The sequence below is a fragment of the Bubalus bubalis genome, chromosome 5 (genome assembly GCF_019923935.1).
Source record: "Bubalus bubalis isolate 160015118507 breed Murrah chromosome 5, NDDB_SH_1, whole genome shotgun sequence".
Taxonomy (NCBI): Eukaryota; Metazoa; Chordata; class Mammalia; order Artiodactyla; family Bovidae; genus Bubalus; species Bubalus bubalis.
This window is the reverse complement of record NC_059161.1, coordinates 37,699,513-37,718,807: the sequence shown is the minus strand read 5'-3', so window position 1 is coordinate 37,718,807 and position 19,295 is coordinate 37,699,513. Positions and strand designations below refer to the sequence as shown.

At 39.0% G+C, this 19,295-nt stretch overlaps 2 protein-coding genes across 6 annotated transcripts in view; one reads left to right on the top strand and one right to left on the bottom strand.

Annotated features, from left to right (window-relative positions):
* Positions 1 to 19,295, bottom strand: part of KIF1B (kinesin family member 1B) — a 152,281-nt gene that overhangs the window by 122,583 nt on the left and 10,403 nt on the right. For all 5 annotated transcript variants that reach the window (XM_045165717.1, XM_045165718.1, XM_045165719.1 and 2 more), the window contains exon 2: positions 15,383 to 15,563. In XM_045165717.1, the coding sequence (XP_045021652.1) occupies positions 15,383 to 15,488 (106 nt within the window). In that variant the 5' untranslated portion in view covers positions 15,489 to 15,563. The remainder of the gene's footprint in view (positions 1 to 15,382; positions 15,564 to 19,295) is intronic.
* On the top strand, positions 14,401 to 14,976 carry LOC123465792 (protein S100-A10). The gene has a single exon (XM_045165722.1). It carries the CDS (start codon positions 14,487 to 14,489, stop codon positions 14,778 to 14,780), a length of 294 nt encoding a protein of 97 aa, XP_045021657.1. The 5' UTR covers positions 14,401 to 14,486; the 3' UTR covers positions 14,781 to 14,976.

The following is a 19,295-nucleotide window of genomic DNA, read 5'->3' as shown; positions in this document are numbered from 1 at the left end:
TTGTCAAAGTTTTTCTTCCAAAGAGCTAACATCTTTATGGCTGCAGTCACCATCTACAGAGATTCTGGAGCCCAAGTAAGTAAAGTCTGTCAACGTTTCCATTGTTTTCTCATCTATTTGCCATGAAGTGATGGAACTGGATGCCATGATCTTAGTTTTTTGAATGTTGAGTTTTAAGCCATGTCTAAAATAGGACTCTGGCTACTGCATAGGAACAAAAGCAGAAGGAGAAAGACAGGAAGCTACTGGAGTGTTCTTGGACAAGAGTGCAAATGATAAAAAGTAACCAGATTCAGGAGAGATGGTGAAAGCAGAGAAAACAGAATTGATTTATTGATGAATTACACATGGCCTGTAAGAAAAAGAGAGAAGACTAGAGTGACTCCAATATTTCTGGTCTAAGAAACTAAAAGAATTGGAAGAATGAAGGAGAGCCACTTGAGCTGGGTGAGGAGGGGAAATCGGTTCTGTTGAAGACATGCTGAGTTTGAGATAACGTCTTAGACCTTTAAGTACAGTTAAGTTAGCAGTTGGGTAGACAAGTCTAGAGTTCTAAAAAGGGGTTCAGGCTGGAGAAATGAGTTTGAGAGTTACTGTCACCTCAGAGACATTTAAAACCTTGAGCCTAGATGAAATCACCTAGGGAGTCTGTCTTCTCTGAAGACAGAAAAGATATCAAAGAGAAGAGACGAAGTCCTGGTGTACATTCAACACAGGAAATAAGGTAAGAGAAGAGAATGGCCTGTGAGGAAGGCAGGCAATCAGGAGAGGACAGGATCCTGAGAGACAAGAGACAAAGGAAGTCAGGCTATGTTAGCGACTGTCATTAGTGTTTATCATCATAACCATCTTTGGACTCCCCAGAGGAAGAGTCTTTTTTGTTCAGGTGATCTACTCATGTCCCCATAACTCACTCTACTCATCCTCACCTCTGGGCCTTGGTTCCCATCACCATCCACATCTCATCTGGTTTTAAGGCTGTTTCCTTAAGTCTCCCTTTATAAATCAGAAAGGCAGCCTTAGAACTGAAGGTCTGATTTGATTGTATCTTCCCCAAGTCCACAGGATAGATAACTTCACATTTATTTATCCTCCCCTGCAACTTTCACACCTTGCCCCTTTTGTCTTCAAACTTTTTTTTCTTCCTGCTGATATCCCTTACCTTAGGAGAACTAGAGAAGAGAGAAGAGGATAGCATCTTTCATGTAAAGGCCTGAAGACCCTTATCCAAGATAAATGGAAATGCCTTTAAAATGATTTCCATAAAATGTTCTATAGGTTTTAGTTTATTGATGAACCATAAGACCATCTTCTCTTTCTTGGAGTCCCTTCAAGTCAAAACTAGCTTTTAAAAGACTGCTAAGTCCCCCAAATTAACCCCCTTTTTCCCCTTGCCTTCTTTCCAACTTTGTTACTTCAGCATCAAGATGCAGACATAATGTTTTAATTACTAAGTCCTAGAAAACAAGGCAGTCAAAACAAGAGTTGTACTCAAAAAGCCCTTTTATTCTCCAGAATAAATTTGTTTATCTAATATCTCAAAGTCTCTATGTAGCAATTACACTGTTGTTGGCAAACTATTAAAGATTTTGCCTGCAACTACAATTAACATATCATTGTGGCATCAGAGTAAATTAACTTTTCTAAAACAGCATGTTTTGAGTTTGTTAAAAATCCCAGTGATATCTTCAGCACCAACTTCCATTTCCAAAAGCTTTCTATATCCAAATTTAAGAAATATGGCATTTTTCTTAAATTTATATCCAAAACCATAAAACTAAACCCCATAAGCAGCTTCTTCCCAACACAGAATAGTGTATTTTCAAAATATATTAAAATGGTATAACGTATATTACCATAAAGTAGATTTGAGCAAAAGACCAACAATCATAAAATTTCCTAATCATTTAAAATAACAAATTAGATTCTAAATCTTATAAAAGGATAAATTGTACTGTATATGTTTACTACATAGCTGACCCTTGAACAACACAGGTTTGAAATGCATGGGTCCACTTACATGTGGATTGTTTTCAATAGTAAATACACAGTACTACACAATCTAGGGTTCGTTAAATCCATGGATGCAAACCACGGATACAAACGGTCAACAGATTATAGGCCGATTTTAAACTGCTGAGGGTCGCCAACGTAACCCCCTTGATATTCAAGGGTCAACTATGCACTCAATCTCAGAGTATTAAAAAGTAAGTCAGAAAGAGAAACACAAATACCATATGAGAGCACTTATATGTGGAATCTAAAATATAACACAAATGGACGTAGTTACAAAACAGAAACAGACTCAGAGACATGGAAAACAAACTTATGTTTACCAAAGGGGAAAAGGGGGTAGAAGAGGGATAAATTAGGAGTTCAGAATTAGCAGATACAAAGCACTATATATAAAAGTAGATGAACAACAAGGTCCTACAGAGCACTGGGAACTCTATTTAATGTCCTGTAATAAATCATAATGGAAAAGAATATCAAAAAGAAAATAGATATAAGAAGAGATATATATATCAGAATGACTTTGCTATACACCAGAAACTAACATTGTAAATCAACTATGCTGCTGTTAAGTTGCTCAGTTGTGTTGGACTCTGTGACCCCATGGACTGCAGCACTCCAGGATTCCCTGTCCTTCACTATCTCCCAGAGTTTGCTCAAATTCATATCCATTGAGTCAGTGATGCTATCCAACCATCTCATCCTCTGTCACCCCATTCTCCTGCCATCAGTCTTTCCCAGCATCAGGGTCTTTTCCAATGAGTTGGCTCTTCCCATCAGGTGGCCAAAGTATTGGAGCTTCAGCTTCAGCATCGGTCCTTCCAATGAATATTCAGAGCTGATTTCCTTTAGGACTGAATGGTTGGATTTCCTTGCAATCCAAGGGACTCTCAGGAGTCTTCTTTAGCACCATAGTTCAAAAGCATCAATTCTTCGGCGCTCAGCCTTCTTTATGGTCCAACTCTCACATTCATACATGACTACTGGAAAAACCATAGCTTTGACTAGATGGACCTTTGTCAGCAAAGTGATGTCTCTGCTTTTTAATACACTGTCTAGGTTTGTCATAGCTTTTCTTCCAAAGAACAAAAACTTTTTAATTTCATGGCGGCAGTCTCCATCTGCAGTGCATCTGCAGTGATTAGGGACGCCAAGAAAATCAAGTCTGTCACTGCTTCTATTGTTTTCCCATCTATTTGCCATGAAGTGATGGGACCAGACGCCATGATCTTAGTTTTCTGAATGTTGAGTTTCAAGCCAGCTTTTCACTCTCCTCTTTCACCTTCATCAAGAGGTTCTTTAGTTGCTCTTCACTTTCTGCCATTAGGGTGGTGTCATCTGCACTTGAGGTTATTGATATTTCTCCTGGCAATCTTGATTCCAGCTTGTGCTTCATCCAGCCCAGCATTTCTCATGATGTACTCTGCATATAGCTTAAATAAGCAGGGTGACAACCTACAGCCCTGACATACTTCTTTCCCAATTTGGAACCAGTCTGTTGTTCCCTGTCCAGTTCTAACTGTTGCTTCTTGACCTGCATACATGTTTCTCAGGAGGCAGGTAAGGTGATCTGGTATTCCCATCTCTTTTAAGAATTTTCCACAGTTTGCTGTGATCAACACAAAGGCTTTAGTGTAGTCAATGAAGTAGAAGTAGATGTTTTCCTGGAATTCCCTTGCTTTTTCTATGATTCAGCAGATGTTGGCAAATCAACTATACTTCAATTAAAAGGAAAAAAATGAGGGTTCTGGAGTAAGACAGCACCAGTTCATTTTCTATTTCTCTCAGTCCTAAATGTGAGACCTCAGGCAAGTTAACCAGAATTCATGCCCTCATCTGTAATATGGGGAAAATAAGAGTATCTGCCATAGGACTGTTCTGATAATTAAATGAGTTAGTCTGTAAGGGCCTAATAGTGGCTGGCACAGCTTAAGTGTTTATTATTGTGTTAACTGGTAATTGTGGTGGTTTTTTCCCCCACTAAAAGGCAATTTAAAAAGCAAAAGCTGCTTTTGTTTCCCCCTTCACCAATTTTACCTTCTCTGTTTTATTCACAGCTACAAAAGGAACTCTGGAATCAGACCTGAACAATGTCACAGGGAAACAGTAACTGTAGTTAAATCATTTCCTCATTTGTACAGCTTCTGCTAATTCTAGCCCTACAGTTTTCTGTTCTGCCAAAACAAAAGAGGCTTCCCAGACATTCTCTATCTTTCCTGGCCCTGCCCCTCAATTATTCAGATCTCTCTCCTAAAGCCTCATAAAGGTCACCACACTGCTTTGATCACTTAACTCTCAGACTAAACACACTCTGGGTCCCTAGTTGCCTCCCAGCCTATGCTTGCTGAATAACAAAAATCTCAATTCCCACAGATGCTCTCAAGGACCTAATTTCTTATTTCTTTTTCTTACCACCTATTGTACAAAGCATTCATCTCTACACAGTACAGCCAAGAACAGTTCTTACCCCAATAGAAATGTTTTTTCATAAAATAAGCACATTGTTGATATATGACCAAAAATTAAATCTTCAAAAATCAACTTGGCCCACGAGATGACAGGCAGCAGCAGCCCCTTCCTTTCTCAGTCTCTAACTGCTCCGGACTTCCTAGCTCTCACTGCAGTGCTTCACACTTCACTGGGAAGCTACCAAAAGCAATAAGCACTTCGATGTTGGCACAGACTTTCAAAAATGAACTAAAAAAAAAAAAAATGAATTCCAAAATATTTCTTGAGAATCACAAAGAAGGCATTGGAAAAACAACAACAACAACAACAACAAAACTGGGCATGGTTGTTTTCCCCTTTGAAAAAAGCAACATATGCATACAAAAAGGCCACCTGAAGTATAGTCTGGATTTAATCAAGACAACCTCTTTTGACTAGATGCAAAGCAGCAGGTTTCCTAAAAGATTTTTTTCAGTCTTCCCTCTTTGCTGTTTCACAATCTAGATGTGAAAACAACTTATTTAGATAATTAAAGAACTCTGAATTATACATTATAATAAAAAGTAATTCCAGATATATAATACCAATGGCCTCCTCCTTTAATGACAGGCTCAACTGCTTCTGCCTTTAAATGTATATTCCCATTGAATACAACAATTTAGGTACCAAAAGCAACCACAAAAAACAATCTGACGGGGCTTCCCTGGCGGCTCAGTGGTAAAGAATCGCCTGCCAATTCAGGAGATATGGGTTAGATCTCTGATCTGGGAATATTCCATATGCTGCAGAGCAACTAAGCCCATGCGCCTCAAATATTGAGCCTGTATACTAGAGCCTGGGAGCCAAACCACTGAGCCTATGTGCTGCAGTAACTGAAGTTCGAGCGCCCTAGAGCCTGTGCTCTGCAACAAGAGAAGCCCGAGCACTGCAACTAGAGAGTAGCCCCCAACGCCAAAACTAGAGAAAAGCCCAAGCAGCACTGAAGACTCAGAATAGGGTAAAAAATAAACAAAAAATTTTTAAATGCTATATCATGTTTAAAAGTGTTTTGTTTTTGTTCAGTCGTCAGTTGTGTCCGACTCTTTGCGACCCATGCACTGCAGCATGCCAGGCTTCCCTGTCCTTCACCAACTCCCAGAGTTTGCTCAAACTCATGTTCATTGAGTTGATGATACTATCCAGCCATCTCATCCTCTGTCATCCCCTTCTCCTCCTGCCTTCAATCTTTCCCAGCATCAGGGTCTTTTCCAATGAGTCAGCTCTTCATATCAGGTGGCCAAAGTGCTGGAGCTTCAGCTTCAACATCAGTCCTTCCAAGGAATATTCAGGGTTGATTTCCTGTAGGACTGACTGGTTTGATCTCCATGCTGTCCAAGAGACTCTCAAGAGTCTTCTCCAGCACTACAGTTCAAAAGCATCAATTCTTCAGCACTCAGCCTTCTTTCTGGTCCAACTGACACATTAGTACATGGCTACTGGAAAAACCACAGCTTTGACTATATGGACCTTTGTCAGCAAAGTGATGTCTCTGTTTTTTAATACAATGTCTAGGCTTGTCATAGCTTTTCTTCCAAGGAGCAAGTACCTTTTTTCCCCATAATATATATATACTTTATTGAAAAATAGTTGAATTACAATAAGCATCTTTTAATTTCGTGGATGCAGTCACTATCCACAGTGATTTTCGGAGCCAAAGAAAATAAAATCTACCACTGTTTCCACTTTTTCTCTATCTATTTGGCATAAAGTGATAGCACTGGATGCCATGATCTTATTTTTTTGAATGCTGAGTTTCCAGCCAGCTTTTTCACTCTTCTCTTTCACCTTCATTAAGAGGCTCTTCAGTTCCTCTTCGATTTCTGCCATTAGGGTGGTATCATCTGCATATCTGAGGTTGTCGATATTTCTCCCAGCAATCTTGATTCCAGCCTGGGATTCATCCAGCCCAGCATTTCGCACGATATACTCTGCCTAGAAATTAAATACGCAGGGTGACAATATACAGCCTTGATGAATTCCTTTCCCAATTTTTAATCAGTTCCTTGTTCCATGTCCAGTTCTAATTGCTGCTTCTTGACATGCACACAGGTTTCTTGGGAGGCAGGTAAGGAGGCCTGGAATTTCCATCTCTTTAAGAATATTTCACAGTTTGTTGTGATCCACACAGTCAAAAGCTTTGATGTAGTCAATGAAGCAAAAGTAGATGTTTTTCTGGAATTTCCTTGCTTTTTCTATGATCCAACAGATGTTAGCAATTTGATCCCTGGTTCTTCTGCCTTTTCTAAATCCAGCTTGTACATATGGAATTTCTCAGTTCACATACTGTTGAAGCCTAGCTTGAAGGATTTTGAGTGTTACCTTGCTAGCATGTGAAATGAGTGCAACTGTACAGCAATTTTAACATTGCCCTTCTTTGGGACTGGAATGAAAACTGACCTTTTTCAGTCCTGTGGCCACTGTTGAGTCTTCCAAATTTGCTGACACAGTGAGTGTAGCATTTTAACGGTATCATCTTTTAGAATTTGAAAAAGCTCAGCTGGAATTCCATCAGATGGCTTCCACTAGCTTTGTTCGTAGTAATGCTTCCTAAGGCCCACTTGACTTCACACTCCAAGATGTCTGGCTCTAGGTGAGTGACCACACCATGGTGGTTATCCAGGTCATTAAGACCTTTTTAATACAGTTCTGTGTATTCTTGCCACCTCTTCTTAATATCTTCTGCTTCTATTAGGTCCTTATCGTTTCTGCCCTTTATAGTGCCCATCTCTGCATGAAATGTTCCCTTGGTATCTCCAATCTTCTTGAAGAGATCTCTAGTCTTTCCCATTCTATTGTTTTCCTCTATTTCTTTGCACTGTTCACTTAAGAGGGCTTCCTTGTCTCTCCTTGCTATTCTCTGGAACTCTGCATTCATTCAATTGGCTATATCTTTCCTTTTCTCCTTTGCTTCTTGCTTCCCTTCTTTCCTGAGCAATGTGTAAGGCCACCTCAGACAACCATTTTGCCTTCTTGCATTTCTTTTTCTTTGGGATGGTTTTGGTCACCACTTCCTGTACAATGTTATGAACGTTCGTCCATAGTTCTTCAGGCACTCTATCAGATTTAATCCCTTGAATTAAATAGTTGTCACTTCTATTGTATAATCATAAGAGATTTGGTTTAGGTCATACCTGAATGGTCCAGTGTTTTTCCCTACTTCCTACAATTTAAGCCTAAATTTTGCAATAAGGAGTTCCTGATCTGAGCCACAATCAGCTCCTGGTCTTGTTCTTGCTGACTACATAGAGCTTCCTGGTGGCTGAGACAGTAAAGAATCTGCCTGCAATGTAGGAGACCCAGGTTTGATCCCCAGGTGGGGAAGAACCCCTAGAGAAGGGAATGGCAACATACTCCAGTATTTTTGCCTGGGAAAGCCCATAAACTGAGGAACCTAGCAGGTGACAGTCCATAGGCTTGCAAAGAGTCAGACACAACTTAGAGAATAAACAACAACAAAACATAAAAAGAACAAATCTGAATCAGTTCTACTGAGATGGATAAACCTAGAGCCTGTCATACGCAGTGAAAAGAAAAAAGAAAGTGAAAGTCGCTCAGTCATGTCTGACTCTTTGCCACCTGATACTGGAGTGGGTAGCCTTTCCCTTCTCCAAGGGATCTTTCCAACCCAGGAAGCGAACCCAGGTCTCCCGCATTGCAGGTGGATTCTTTACCAGATAAGCCACAAGGAAAGCCCCATACAGAGTGAAGTAAGTCAGAAAGAGAAAAACAAGTATCGTATATTAATGCATATATATGGAATCTAGAAATATGGCACTGATGAACCTATGTGCAGGGCAGGAATAGAGACACGGACATAGAGAACAGACGTATGGACACAGGCGGGATGGAGAGGGTGGGACAAACTGAGAGAGTAGGACTGGAACATATATATTTGTTGTTGTTGTTCAGTCACTAAGTTATGTCCGACTCTTTTCTACCCCATGAACTGCAGCATGCCAGGCTTCTCTGTCCATCACTCTCTCCCTGAGTTTGCTCAAAAGCATGTCATTGAGCCAGTGTTGCTATCCAACCATCCCATTGTCTATCATCCCCTTCTCCTCCTGCCCTCAATTTTTCCCAGCATCAGGTAAAATAGATAGCTAGTGGGAAGTTTCTGTATAACACAGTGAGCTCAACTCGGTGCTCTGTGACAACTCAGAAGGGCGGTGTGGAGGGGGGAGGTAGAAGGGAGGTTCAAGGAGGAGGAGACATGCATATCTATGGCTGATTCATGCTGATGTATGGCAGAAACCAACACAACATTGTAAAGCAATTATTCTCCAATTAAAAAGAAAAAAAATGTGCTCACTAAGTTACAGAAAAATTAATCTCCTCTAGTAGAGGGTGCAATCTAATGCCCTTCCTTAAGACCATAAACTTCATCCAGTATAAGAAAAACCTAAGAAACAGGAATACATTTCAAAACGTCAGTTTAGTAAGTTGCCATATGAGAAATCATTGAGTACCAAATAGAACTGTGAGAATGCAACAGACAGTGCAGCACCTGGACCTTCCCTTTATCAACCCATTCCAAAAGTCATTCTAAAGGGCAAAACTGGTTTCAATCAACCCCAACTGAGTAAATATAATACCATTTCAGGGGCACCTTTATTTCTCCATCCCAAACACACACAATGAAAGGTCACTGCTATAGCTCAAGTCTTTCTCTTTTTTTTTGCAGGTACAAAGTCTATTATTAGAGACACACCACAACAACTAGTGGGAGAGCACACAGAGAAGTGGTTTGTTTAGTTAAGAAGCAAGGCAGAGATGCACACTCAGAGAGAAAGGGTGTGGCTGTCCCCCGTGGTGAGGAGGAGCCTAGCGCCAAGTCTGGACCACAGGAAAAGTGTTTCATGTCAGAATTTTTTAAAAAGTTTAGTGCTACTGGTACCCAAGCTGATCTCATTCCTTGGCCAGGAATCAAACCCGGGCCCCCTGTGCTGGCAGCACGGAGTTGTAACTGCCGGACTACCAGGCAAGTCCCATTTATTTTCGTGCAGTTATATTAATTTATGCCAGAAAAAGCATACAGATTTTTAAGAATTCCTTTCAAAAGTCTTCCTTGCCAAGCTCCCTTTTGTCCCAGTCCTTCCCCCATTCCAGATTTTCATTAATGGACATGAAGTCATTCTCTGTACCAGTTGTGATGTGCAGCATGTGGTTTAGAAATGCACATGTGTGAATAAAAAAAGCCTTTTAAAATGTACAATGTAAGTAATCAGCAGGGAAAAAAAAAACCCAAGATTTCTTTTATCCCACCTTAATACCTGGGCCTAAGGAAAAAATAAATAAAAGACCCCAGGCTCAGGAAGATTAATAAAAATATGAAGGGGAATTACTAAAGGGCTGGAGACAGACTATTACGGTTAAAAACAAAGCCAAAGATCAGAGGGGAATTTATGCAGTTTCAAAGTCTCCAGATTTACAAACATAACCTAACCATAAATGTGAGCAGTAAGAGCATTAATTTTCTCCCATTTTCCTTTTTTAAAGTAATAAGACAATAAAAAATGCTTCCAAAGTGGGAGAAACTTAGAATATAACGGGGTATTATTAAACAAAGCTATTTGTATGCACTCTAGTCTTCAAAATGTCAAGGCAGTAACCTTTATCTGTGCCATGGAAAACACTCTCTCTGAGACCAGAAAGTGCTTGAATAAAACTGCCACTACTCAGTTTTCAACTCTGGCACATTCCCTAAAGTACTCTTCACCCTCTTCTACTTTTTCATAAGAGACCTTATGGCAGGAACATTCCACTGCATTCCATCTACAATCAGCTTTAATCCCCGTGAGCAGCAGTCCAGGCCAGCTTGCCAGCATAGCAGTCTTTTAATGCAGCTAACACATGTGGCTATAGCAAATTCATTTCATTTTTTGCAACAATTCGAGGTTCCAAATCCATGCTCTCTCCCAATCTTAAGCCCAATTTTTTTAAAAAACAAGCCATTAATACTTTCTAAATATAACAAACTGGCTCACGTAAAATCTCTCACTCAGAAGTTATTTAGATTACGTGTTAGTCAAATTACTAAGAAAATGCCATATAAAATTGCAGGGGGGAAAAAAATAGAAAACAGCAGAAAACTGAAAAACGCCAAAAATTCTAGAGGAAAATGTCTCTGATACAATTAGTGAATTAGCTTTTGAAGAACAAACACCTTTCAGAGGAACCAAAATTACCCCAAATTTACTGAACCATGACAAAGCATTCAGCTAGAAAACTAACACTACTTTTTCTAAGGCTAATGAGGGGTTTTTGTTTCAGGAGACTAATGTTGTTTTAAAAGTCACAAATTTCTCCTGGAGAATGTTTAAATGCAAAGAGGCAATGTGTTACAGGAGATTCCCAGGTGGCACAGTGGTGAAGAATCCACTGGCTAATGCAGGAGACTCAGGAGACACAGGTTAGATTCCTGGGTGGGGAAGATCCTCTGGAGTAGGAATGGTAACCCACTCCAGTATTTCTTGCCAGGAAAATTCCACTGACAGACAAGCCTGGCAGGGCTCCATGGGGTCACAAAGAGTTGGACATGACTGAGTGACTGAGCACACATGCATGCTTAATGTGTTAAAGAGGAAGAGAAAGATCAAGGCAGATCAGAGCCACTTAGACTGCTGTCTAGAAAGGATGTGGACAAAATATGATGGAAAAACCATTGGTAGTTCAGCATGGTGTTTAAGCTGGTCCAAAGGCTGGTTTTCATAGGAGTAGTAGAATATGCCCAGGTCTACTTTTTTTTCCCCAAGTCTATTCTAACCACATTAATTACTTTTAATAAAAACTAAGCATTTATTCTTGAATATTTCATCAAAAGACAAATATTTTCAATAATTCTGGAGATATCTTTGTGGGAAACAAACAAGAACGAGTAAACAAAACTCCAAAATTTATGGCCCTATCCTTAGAAAATGTTCAACCAGGAATCTTATTTCCTTCTTCAGTTTGCAATCTACCAGAGAAAACACCTGAAATCTTTCATTCAGAGTGAATATCAGTATTTGGGTAATTTTACCTTTTTCCCCCAAACTAACATTATTGTCTATACCATCAAAATAATAAAGTAAAAACGGCAGCCATATATCTTAGATACAATGAAGACTAATACCTTTCTTATTAGCCATTAGTAAACTGGGATTTCTTTGGAAGGAACGATGCTAAAGCTGAAACTCCAGTACTTTGGCCACCTCATGCGAAGAGTTGACTCATTGGAAAAGACTCTGATGCTGGGAGGGATTAGGGGCAGGAGGAGAAGGGGACGACAGAGGATGAGATGACTGGATGGCATCACTGACTCGATGGACATGAGTCTGAGTGAACTCTGGGAGTTGCTGATGGACAGGGAGGCCTGGCGTGCTGCAATTCATGGGGTCGCAAAGAGTCGGACACGACTGAGTGACTGAACTGAACTGAAACTAGGTTTTTAACCTAGATGATAAAAAAAAAAAAAAAAGCAAAGAAAATCAAGTGGACCCAAATCCATTTCACGTAACTATCCAGAACTACAGAAAATTTTAATTTTGCTACCTACTCCTGAACAGTCAATAGATCAGCTTTTTTATATCTGTTTAGTACTTAGCATATCATTACACATATAGTAGATACTTGTTAGTAAATAAAACCTATTAACTTTTTTGGATATCCTTTCATGCCAAAATCTCAAAAACAAACAAACAAATAAAAAAAACACCAAAAAACCAATTTTGACAAGATATAAATATGAAGTTTATTCGTGTGTTTACAATGCAGTCAAGACTGAAGGAAAAGTTATTATTACACCTGCTACTAATTAAACTATCTCTCAAAGGAAATCCCCCCTTGAAGTTACTTCTGGGAAGAGGAACTGGTTGCCTATGTGATGGGGTAAGAGGAATGATTGTACTGTATACTCTTCATACTTTTTGAAATTCATACCCTGTGAATGTCCTACCTATTCACAAAAATAAATCAAAATTGGAGGGAAATTAGGTAATGCTCGGAGCAGGCAATGGCACCCCACTCCAGTACTCTTGCCTGGAAAATCCCATGGATGGAGGAGCCTGGAAGGCTGCAGTCCATGGGGTCGCTGAGGGTCGGACACGACTGAGCGACTTCCCTTTCACTTTTCACTTTCATGCATTGGAGAAGGAAACGGCAAGCCACTCGAGTGTTCTTGCCTGGAGAATCCCAGGGACGGGGGAGCCTGGTGGGCTGCAGTCTATGGGGTCGCACAGAGTCGGACACAACTGAAGTGACTTAGCAGTAGCAGTAGGTAATGCTATTTGACCTTGACAAAACTAGAAACATATAATCCATTTAAGATGTGGGCATTCTAAAATGATTACTCATCAAGGAAAAACATTAGTGTTATTACTTGTGCTAGTAAGCATTTTCCTTTATTTTTATCATATGACTTTTGCATTCATGGATATGGTCTTTTAATACTCCCTCTCTACTTAAAAGTTTTAATAAGATTTCCAACTCTACAAAGAAATTACCAATATCCCAACCATGAATGAAACTCCATCTCCATGATACTGGGGATTTCTCCTGGATAGTCAGTATACAAAACTGATCAGAGAAAAGTAGACCTTTCTGGAATCAATTCTGGCTCCTGATCCAGGATTTCCTAATGTCCACCCTTTAAAAGAACTTGTGATATACCAGGACATTTACAGGCAACACCAACAGTCAAAAATGCCTCCATACTAAGTTATAAATAAATGCATTTTTCAGAAAGAAACAAGAGGCTCAATAATCAGAATTTAATGTGCTCATTTCAGCAGCACCTGTACTAAAACCAGAATGATATAGAGAAGGCTAGCAAGGCCCTGTCCAAGGATTTAGTTATATACTGTGTAAAACTTAATTCTTAAAATGAAATAGAAATAAGAACATAGCCTCGATGAGTGACATTTAAGAATATAACATTAGTTAGAGAATAATACCAAATTCTGCATCTTTCTTTTACAATTATTCATAGGATATATAATTCACAGAATCACTGGCACAACTGACAAGGAAATGTAAAACACAAACAATGGTACAGCAGTTTAGACTCCAACGTTTGACCCTTTTTCAAAAAAATAGAATGTTGCAAGTCCTATTTAGCAAGTTCAGAAAAATGTGTTAGCAAAAGAAAGTTCAAAGTTGTATACGGGGAATATGTATGTGTGTGTGTGTGTGTGTGTGTGTGTGTGCATATATATATATATATACACACACACACACGGCAAACACACAGTAATAGAGAGTGACGGCTGGGAGCTGGGGGAGAAAAGGAGACATTGATCAAAGGGTACAAAGTTCTGGAGACCTAAAGTGCATCATGGTGACTATGGTTAATGATGTTTATGTAAAATTTGCTGAAGGAGTAGATCTCAAGTGTTCTTACCTTAAAATAAAAGGTAACTATCTATGAAAAGTGATGGATATGCTAATTAGATAGTGTTGATCATTTAAAAATGTATAAACATGTCAAAGCACCACATTGTACACCTCAAACATAACATATAGATTTATTTCCCACTGGGAGAATCCTCTACACAGAACACTGGCCCACAAACAGATAAGCATATTTCCTCAAATATTTAGCATTAACTTGGGTCTCAAAGAACAATTCTACTTTATCCCAAAGTTACAGGCTTTAAAATGGTAGAACTTACCATTATTTAAGTAATAGTTTGCCTACAGACCCACATCAAGTAACTAATGCAAGTACCAAAAACTCCAGCTTCTGTCATTTTTCACCTAAGGAATAGTTCAGAGAAACAAACCAGGAAGCAAGGACTGATCATTTTTAGTAATAATTTACAAGCTTATTATCTGCTTTAGCTATATCTGTTGTTCAACTCAAAGAATCATCGTAAGGAAGCAGTGTAACTGTTAAGACCATCTTGGCAAGCTCAAGTACTATTGAAAATCAAGGCTCACTGGCCGCGCGTCCCCGCCAGCCGAGCGTCCCCGCTGCGCCTCCCGCCAAGGTTTCAACAGACTTTATCAAAATGCCGTCTCAAATGGAGCACGCCATGGAAACCATGATGTTCACATTTCACAAATTTGCAGGTGATAAAGGTTACTTAACAAAGGAAGACCTGAGAGTACTCATGGAAAAGGAGTTCCCTGGATTTTTGGAAAATCAAAAAGACCCTCTGGCCGTGGACAAAATAATGAAGGACCTGGACCAGTGTCGAGACGGCAAAGTGGGCTTCCAGAGCTTCTTTTCGCTAATCGCTGGGCTCACCATCGCATGCAATGACTATTTTGTAGTACACATGAAGCAGAAGGGGAAGAAGTAGGCAGCACTGAGCAATTACTCCCACCCTGATAAGAATTCTCATAAAGGGTCACTTAAGGACTCTGCCCCACAGCTTCCCCTGTATAAGGATTTCTGAGCAGATGGGACCCATAGAAAATGTACAAATAAAATCCAACTCCATTTTGAGAAGCAGAGAAAGAAAAGTCAATTAAAGCCAGATAAGCTTTTGATTTTTATATTGCTTGCATCCTCTTGTTCAATAAACAAATTCCTTTTTTAAAAAAAAAAAAAAAAGAAAATCAAGGAAGTAAAGCAATCTTGCACCCTCAATAAGGTATATTTCACAGCATCATTTACTAAAAATCACTGCTTACACCTTCACTATCATTAAGATTTCAACTTAATAACACTAGCTACATTCATTCAGTTTTCTAGGGAATTCTCAATTGTAAAGAAGATAAACAGCCAATATTTAAATATGCTACAGCAAAAATCACAGGGGGAAACATTCAGTGGAACATTCAGAACAGCAAAGTTCAAAGTGTTACTAGCCACATGTTCATTTATTTTGATGACAGCAAGAAGGAAAGGGGGAAGGACAGGAAGATGAGACAGGACTGACAGAACACAGCATGCACTCACTGGTTGAGTTGCCCTGCATCTGAATGATGCACTTGGACTCTTTGCTGGTCTCTCGAGAATTGAAGGGCCGAACACGGACAGCCACCTTCACTGAGGCTCCCGACATTCTGATGGTCTTGTTATATATACGAAGTCCAGAAATAAAGAATCAAATCTTCTCAAGAAGTTATGTTCAAGTTTCCTTTAAAAAAGAAAAAAAGTTCATATAAGATAGGCAGAATTAAAGAAAACAAGGCTAATTTGAGCAGAAGAGCTATTAAATCTTAGTACTATTTGTTTCCATTTCTAAAAATCTCATCCCTTTTCTTCCCTATAAATCTTATATGTGTGCATGAATAAATCAGTCACCAGTCTTGTCGGACTCTTTGTGATCTCACAGACTGTAGCCTACCAGGCTCGTCTGTCCATGGAATTTTCCAGGTGAGAATACTGGAATGGATTGCCATTTCCTCCTCCAGGGGATCTTCCCAACCCAGGGACTGAACTCGCGTTCTCTAACACAGGCAGGCAGATTCTTTAGCACTGTGCCATCTGGGAAGCCCCACAAACCTTATATTCTCAACAGTAAATTATCAGATAGAAAGTTAAAGATTGTAATTTGTTTTCCTGTTCCATTATCTATTTACCATACCTAAAAAGTCCCTAGACTTAACGATAAAAAATATTAACTGCAAAATAACAAACATCTTATTTACTCTCTGTTTTTCTGGATCAATTTCCAATAATATATGGGAAAAATTGTTTATCTGCTAAAGAAGGTTCCTACACAAGAAACTACCCATCTGCAAAACAACTTATTACCTGCTTTTAAAGAAATGCACTGAATTTTTTATATTTTAATTTCAGTTTGAAACATCTAGTTACACGGTGTATATTTAAACAGCAAAGGACAGAGATAAGCTTCAGCTAGCTTCTTTGCCTATAGGTATGTATCCAGGATTTCCTTTAACTTTGATGACCCCTTTCTTAAGTATCTCATTTGGCCCTCACAACGATCCTGTACAATAATCAGAGACAGTTCCAAAAGACCCAAGTTCTATCCTCTGACCCATGGCAGAATCAATTCACTACATTTCACTACTGAATGAAGCCACAGGGAAAACTGAACATTTTCTAGAGGAATAGTTTTTCTCCCCACAGAACAAAACGAACACTATTCAGTGAAAAGAACCCACATAAGTAATTTCCACAAGAAACAACAGATCTCAATCTGTACTCTGTTATATAAACATCTTCAAGAGGAACTGAACAAAAGAAAAAACTAAAAAAGAAAAATACTTACGGGTCCAATTACCAGAGACCAAATTTTTGGTCCTGACCAGTTTCTTCCACATAATTAAGTAACGGTTAAGAATGCTCACCTCCAGCTGTACAACTAATGCTTTCCATAGGAAAAGGCAAAAATACTCTATCTTATTTCTTGTTTTTTTGGGAGCATGTCTGTTGTCTGTCTCTCACACCACCACCAGAATGCTCAGAAGATCTTGTCTGCTAGCTCTTTCATCAGATACCTTAAAATGGTATCTGATGAAAGAGTTCACCACATGTTTGTTGAAGGAATGAGCTAATGAATTATATTTCCCAATTGTAAGAATTATCCTTTATCTGGTTTACTTTTTTATGTTTTAAATGATTACAATATTTATTGATATTAATATTTTTATATTTGCTGTGATGTTTTTTCCAGTCTGTTTCACATTTTATTCTACAATAAACAGATGGTTCTTTTTTTAGTACATCATTTATTTGAATTAAATTTATTAAATGAAAGCTTAAAATTATTAACTCTTCCAATCTATATAACACGACCTATAGTCAGTAGCTGAGTACTCTGTCAAGACAGTGAATGAAGCATTCACAAAAAGCAAGACACAGAACACACTTTAACTCCTCAGCGTCCACTTGAATATACAGCCAGCATCTCAACACTCAATGTGTCCCATTATCTTCTCCTTAAAACTAGCAATCTCTGCCAATCTTCCCATTTCTATCTGGCCCCATACCATAAAGCTAGGAATCATCTTTGCTTCCTTCTCTTTGAATCCTTTCATTAGTGGTAACATTATTCATGAAATACTACATGAAAACTTTTAAAACATAAATTTCCATTTTTCTATCCCTTCCCTCCTCTCATTTCCTCTGCCCTAACCTTAATCCATGTCCTTACTACCTCATGCCTAGCATACATGCAATAGAGAAACTAATCTTTGAGCTTTTAATTTTAATCCATGTCTTTAAAAGAGGATAAGGGGTTTGCACAAAACAATCACAGGATCTTTAGAAAAGTAAATGAGCCTAGACTTCAGATTTTGAGATAGGGCCCAGATATGGCTTGTTTTGTTTTGTTTTTTTCATTTTCTAAAAATTATGTTGTAAACCTCCAGCTGAGAACCCAACTTTATGCAATTGCTTAACCCTACTGCAGTGACTTTCAATTTCACTTCCAAATCCAAGAAACTTTTCTTACTCCTCAGTGCTTACAAAACCAGTCAAGGTACTCTGCGGCTGGTCAAGTGCCTTTACTATCCCACACACATTCTTTCACGTGTTCTAACAATTTCTCCCCCAAGAACCTTCATTTTCTCTCTAGCTGATGGCTCAAGCTCTAGTCTTACCTCTTTCAAATGAGGACCCAAACATTCCAGGAATCACTGGTATTTCCTACAGCACTTAAAACCAACCCCAAATGCACTGTGAGAACACTGCTATCATTTTACATGACTATATTCCAGCTTGTATGCTCTTTAATAGCTTCCTAAAGTGAACATCCTATTCCTTCAAAATCTCTTTGAAACTTAGGTTCCTTGAAAAAATGGCAAATTCCAAGTCTGGGCAAGAAATTTCAGTTTGATTCTGGAACATTTAGTATGACCATAAGCATGAAATCAAAGACGAATGGGGTCACGGTGAAAAGACACAGCTGCCAACTGAAAGGGGCCCCCACTGGACAAAGATGGGATAACTGGAGCATAAAAACACATGCATACATACAGGCACACTGCATATGGACTGCAAAACATTAAATATATAAATTCAGAGGTTCATAACGATACTTCCAAAAATCTCATTATTCTGAAAACTGCAAATAAAACCAGGAATGGAGCACGCATCCAGTCCCTGTATCCTGTATGTTCCAGGATAGTCAAATAGTCAATGAGAGCAAGTTCTTTTCTATGGAAAAAGTCCAGCTAATAAATGCAGAAGAAATGACAGAAATAGAAAGTCACCATTTCCCACCCCTACTAACAAAAAGGTTCTCTGCATCATCACTATCTACCAAAAAAAAGCCTTAAATGAAAGGCTGATTGATGTGGGAAGATTATATTGTATGAATTAGGGTAACATAATCTGAACCAAAGGATCATCAACCTTAACAATACTAACAGTGGGATACCGACGTGGCCCACGCCGCCTGATACACTCCAACAGGAGACACACAGTACCTCCTGGCACATATTCTTACCCCACCCCCTTAAAAAAAACACTGACAGAATCAAGACTCATTTACAGGACACACGCCCGGAGCAAAGAAACAATTTAAACAATACCCAGAAGATACAATCACAGCCTAACCCAGAGTAGAGAAAACTCTACAGCTCAAGACACCCAGTAACTTTAATTAAATAGCATGATGGGCAGGGAGGCGGTAATAAAAGAGACAAATGTTGACAATTAATGAATATTGTGGATATTTAAATTAAAAAAAAAAACAACTTTCTTCTTTTGTTTTCTACCCAGGGCCTGCCGAAGTGCTGCTGCTGCTGCTAAATGACTTATAAACAATAAAGGCTGAAATCTCCTTGCTGACTTTTGATATAAAGTACCAGGAACCAAAATACTAACATCTTTAATACAGAATGTCCCCATACATACACTTTTCATCAGTTGTTTGACCCTTCTACCCAGCTATCCT

Coding starts and splice junctions, on each gene's coding strand:
- LOC123465792 (XM_045165722.1), top strand. CDS start 14,487: ATGCCGTCTCAAATGGAGCACGCCATGGAAACCATGATGTTCACATTT.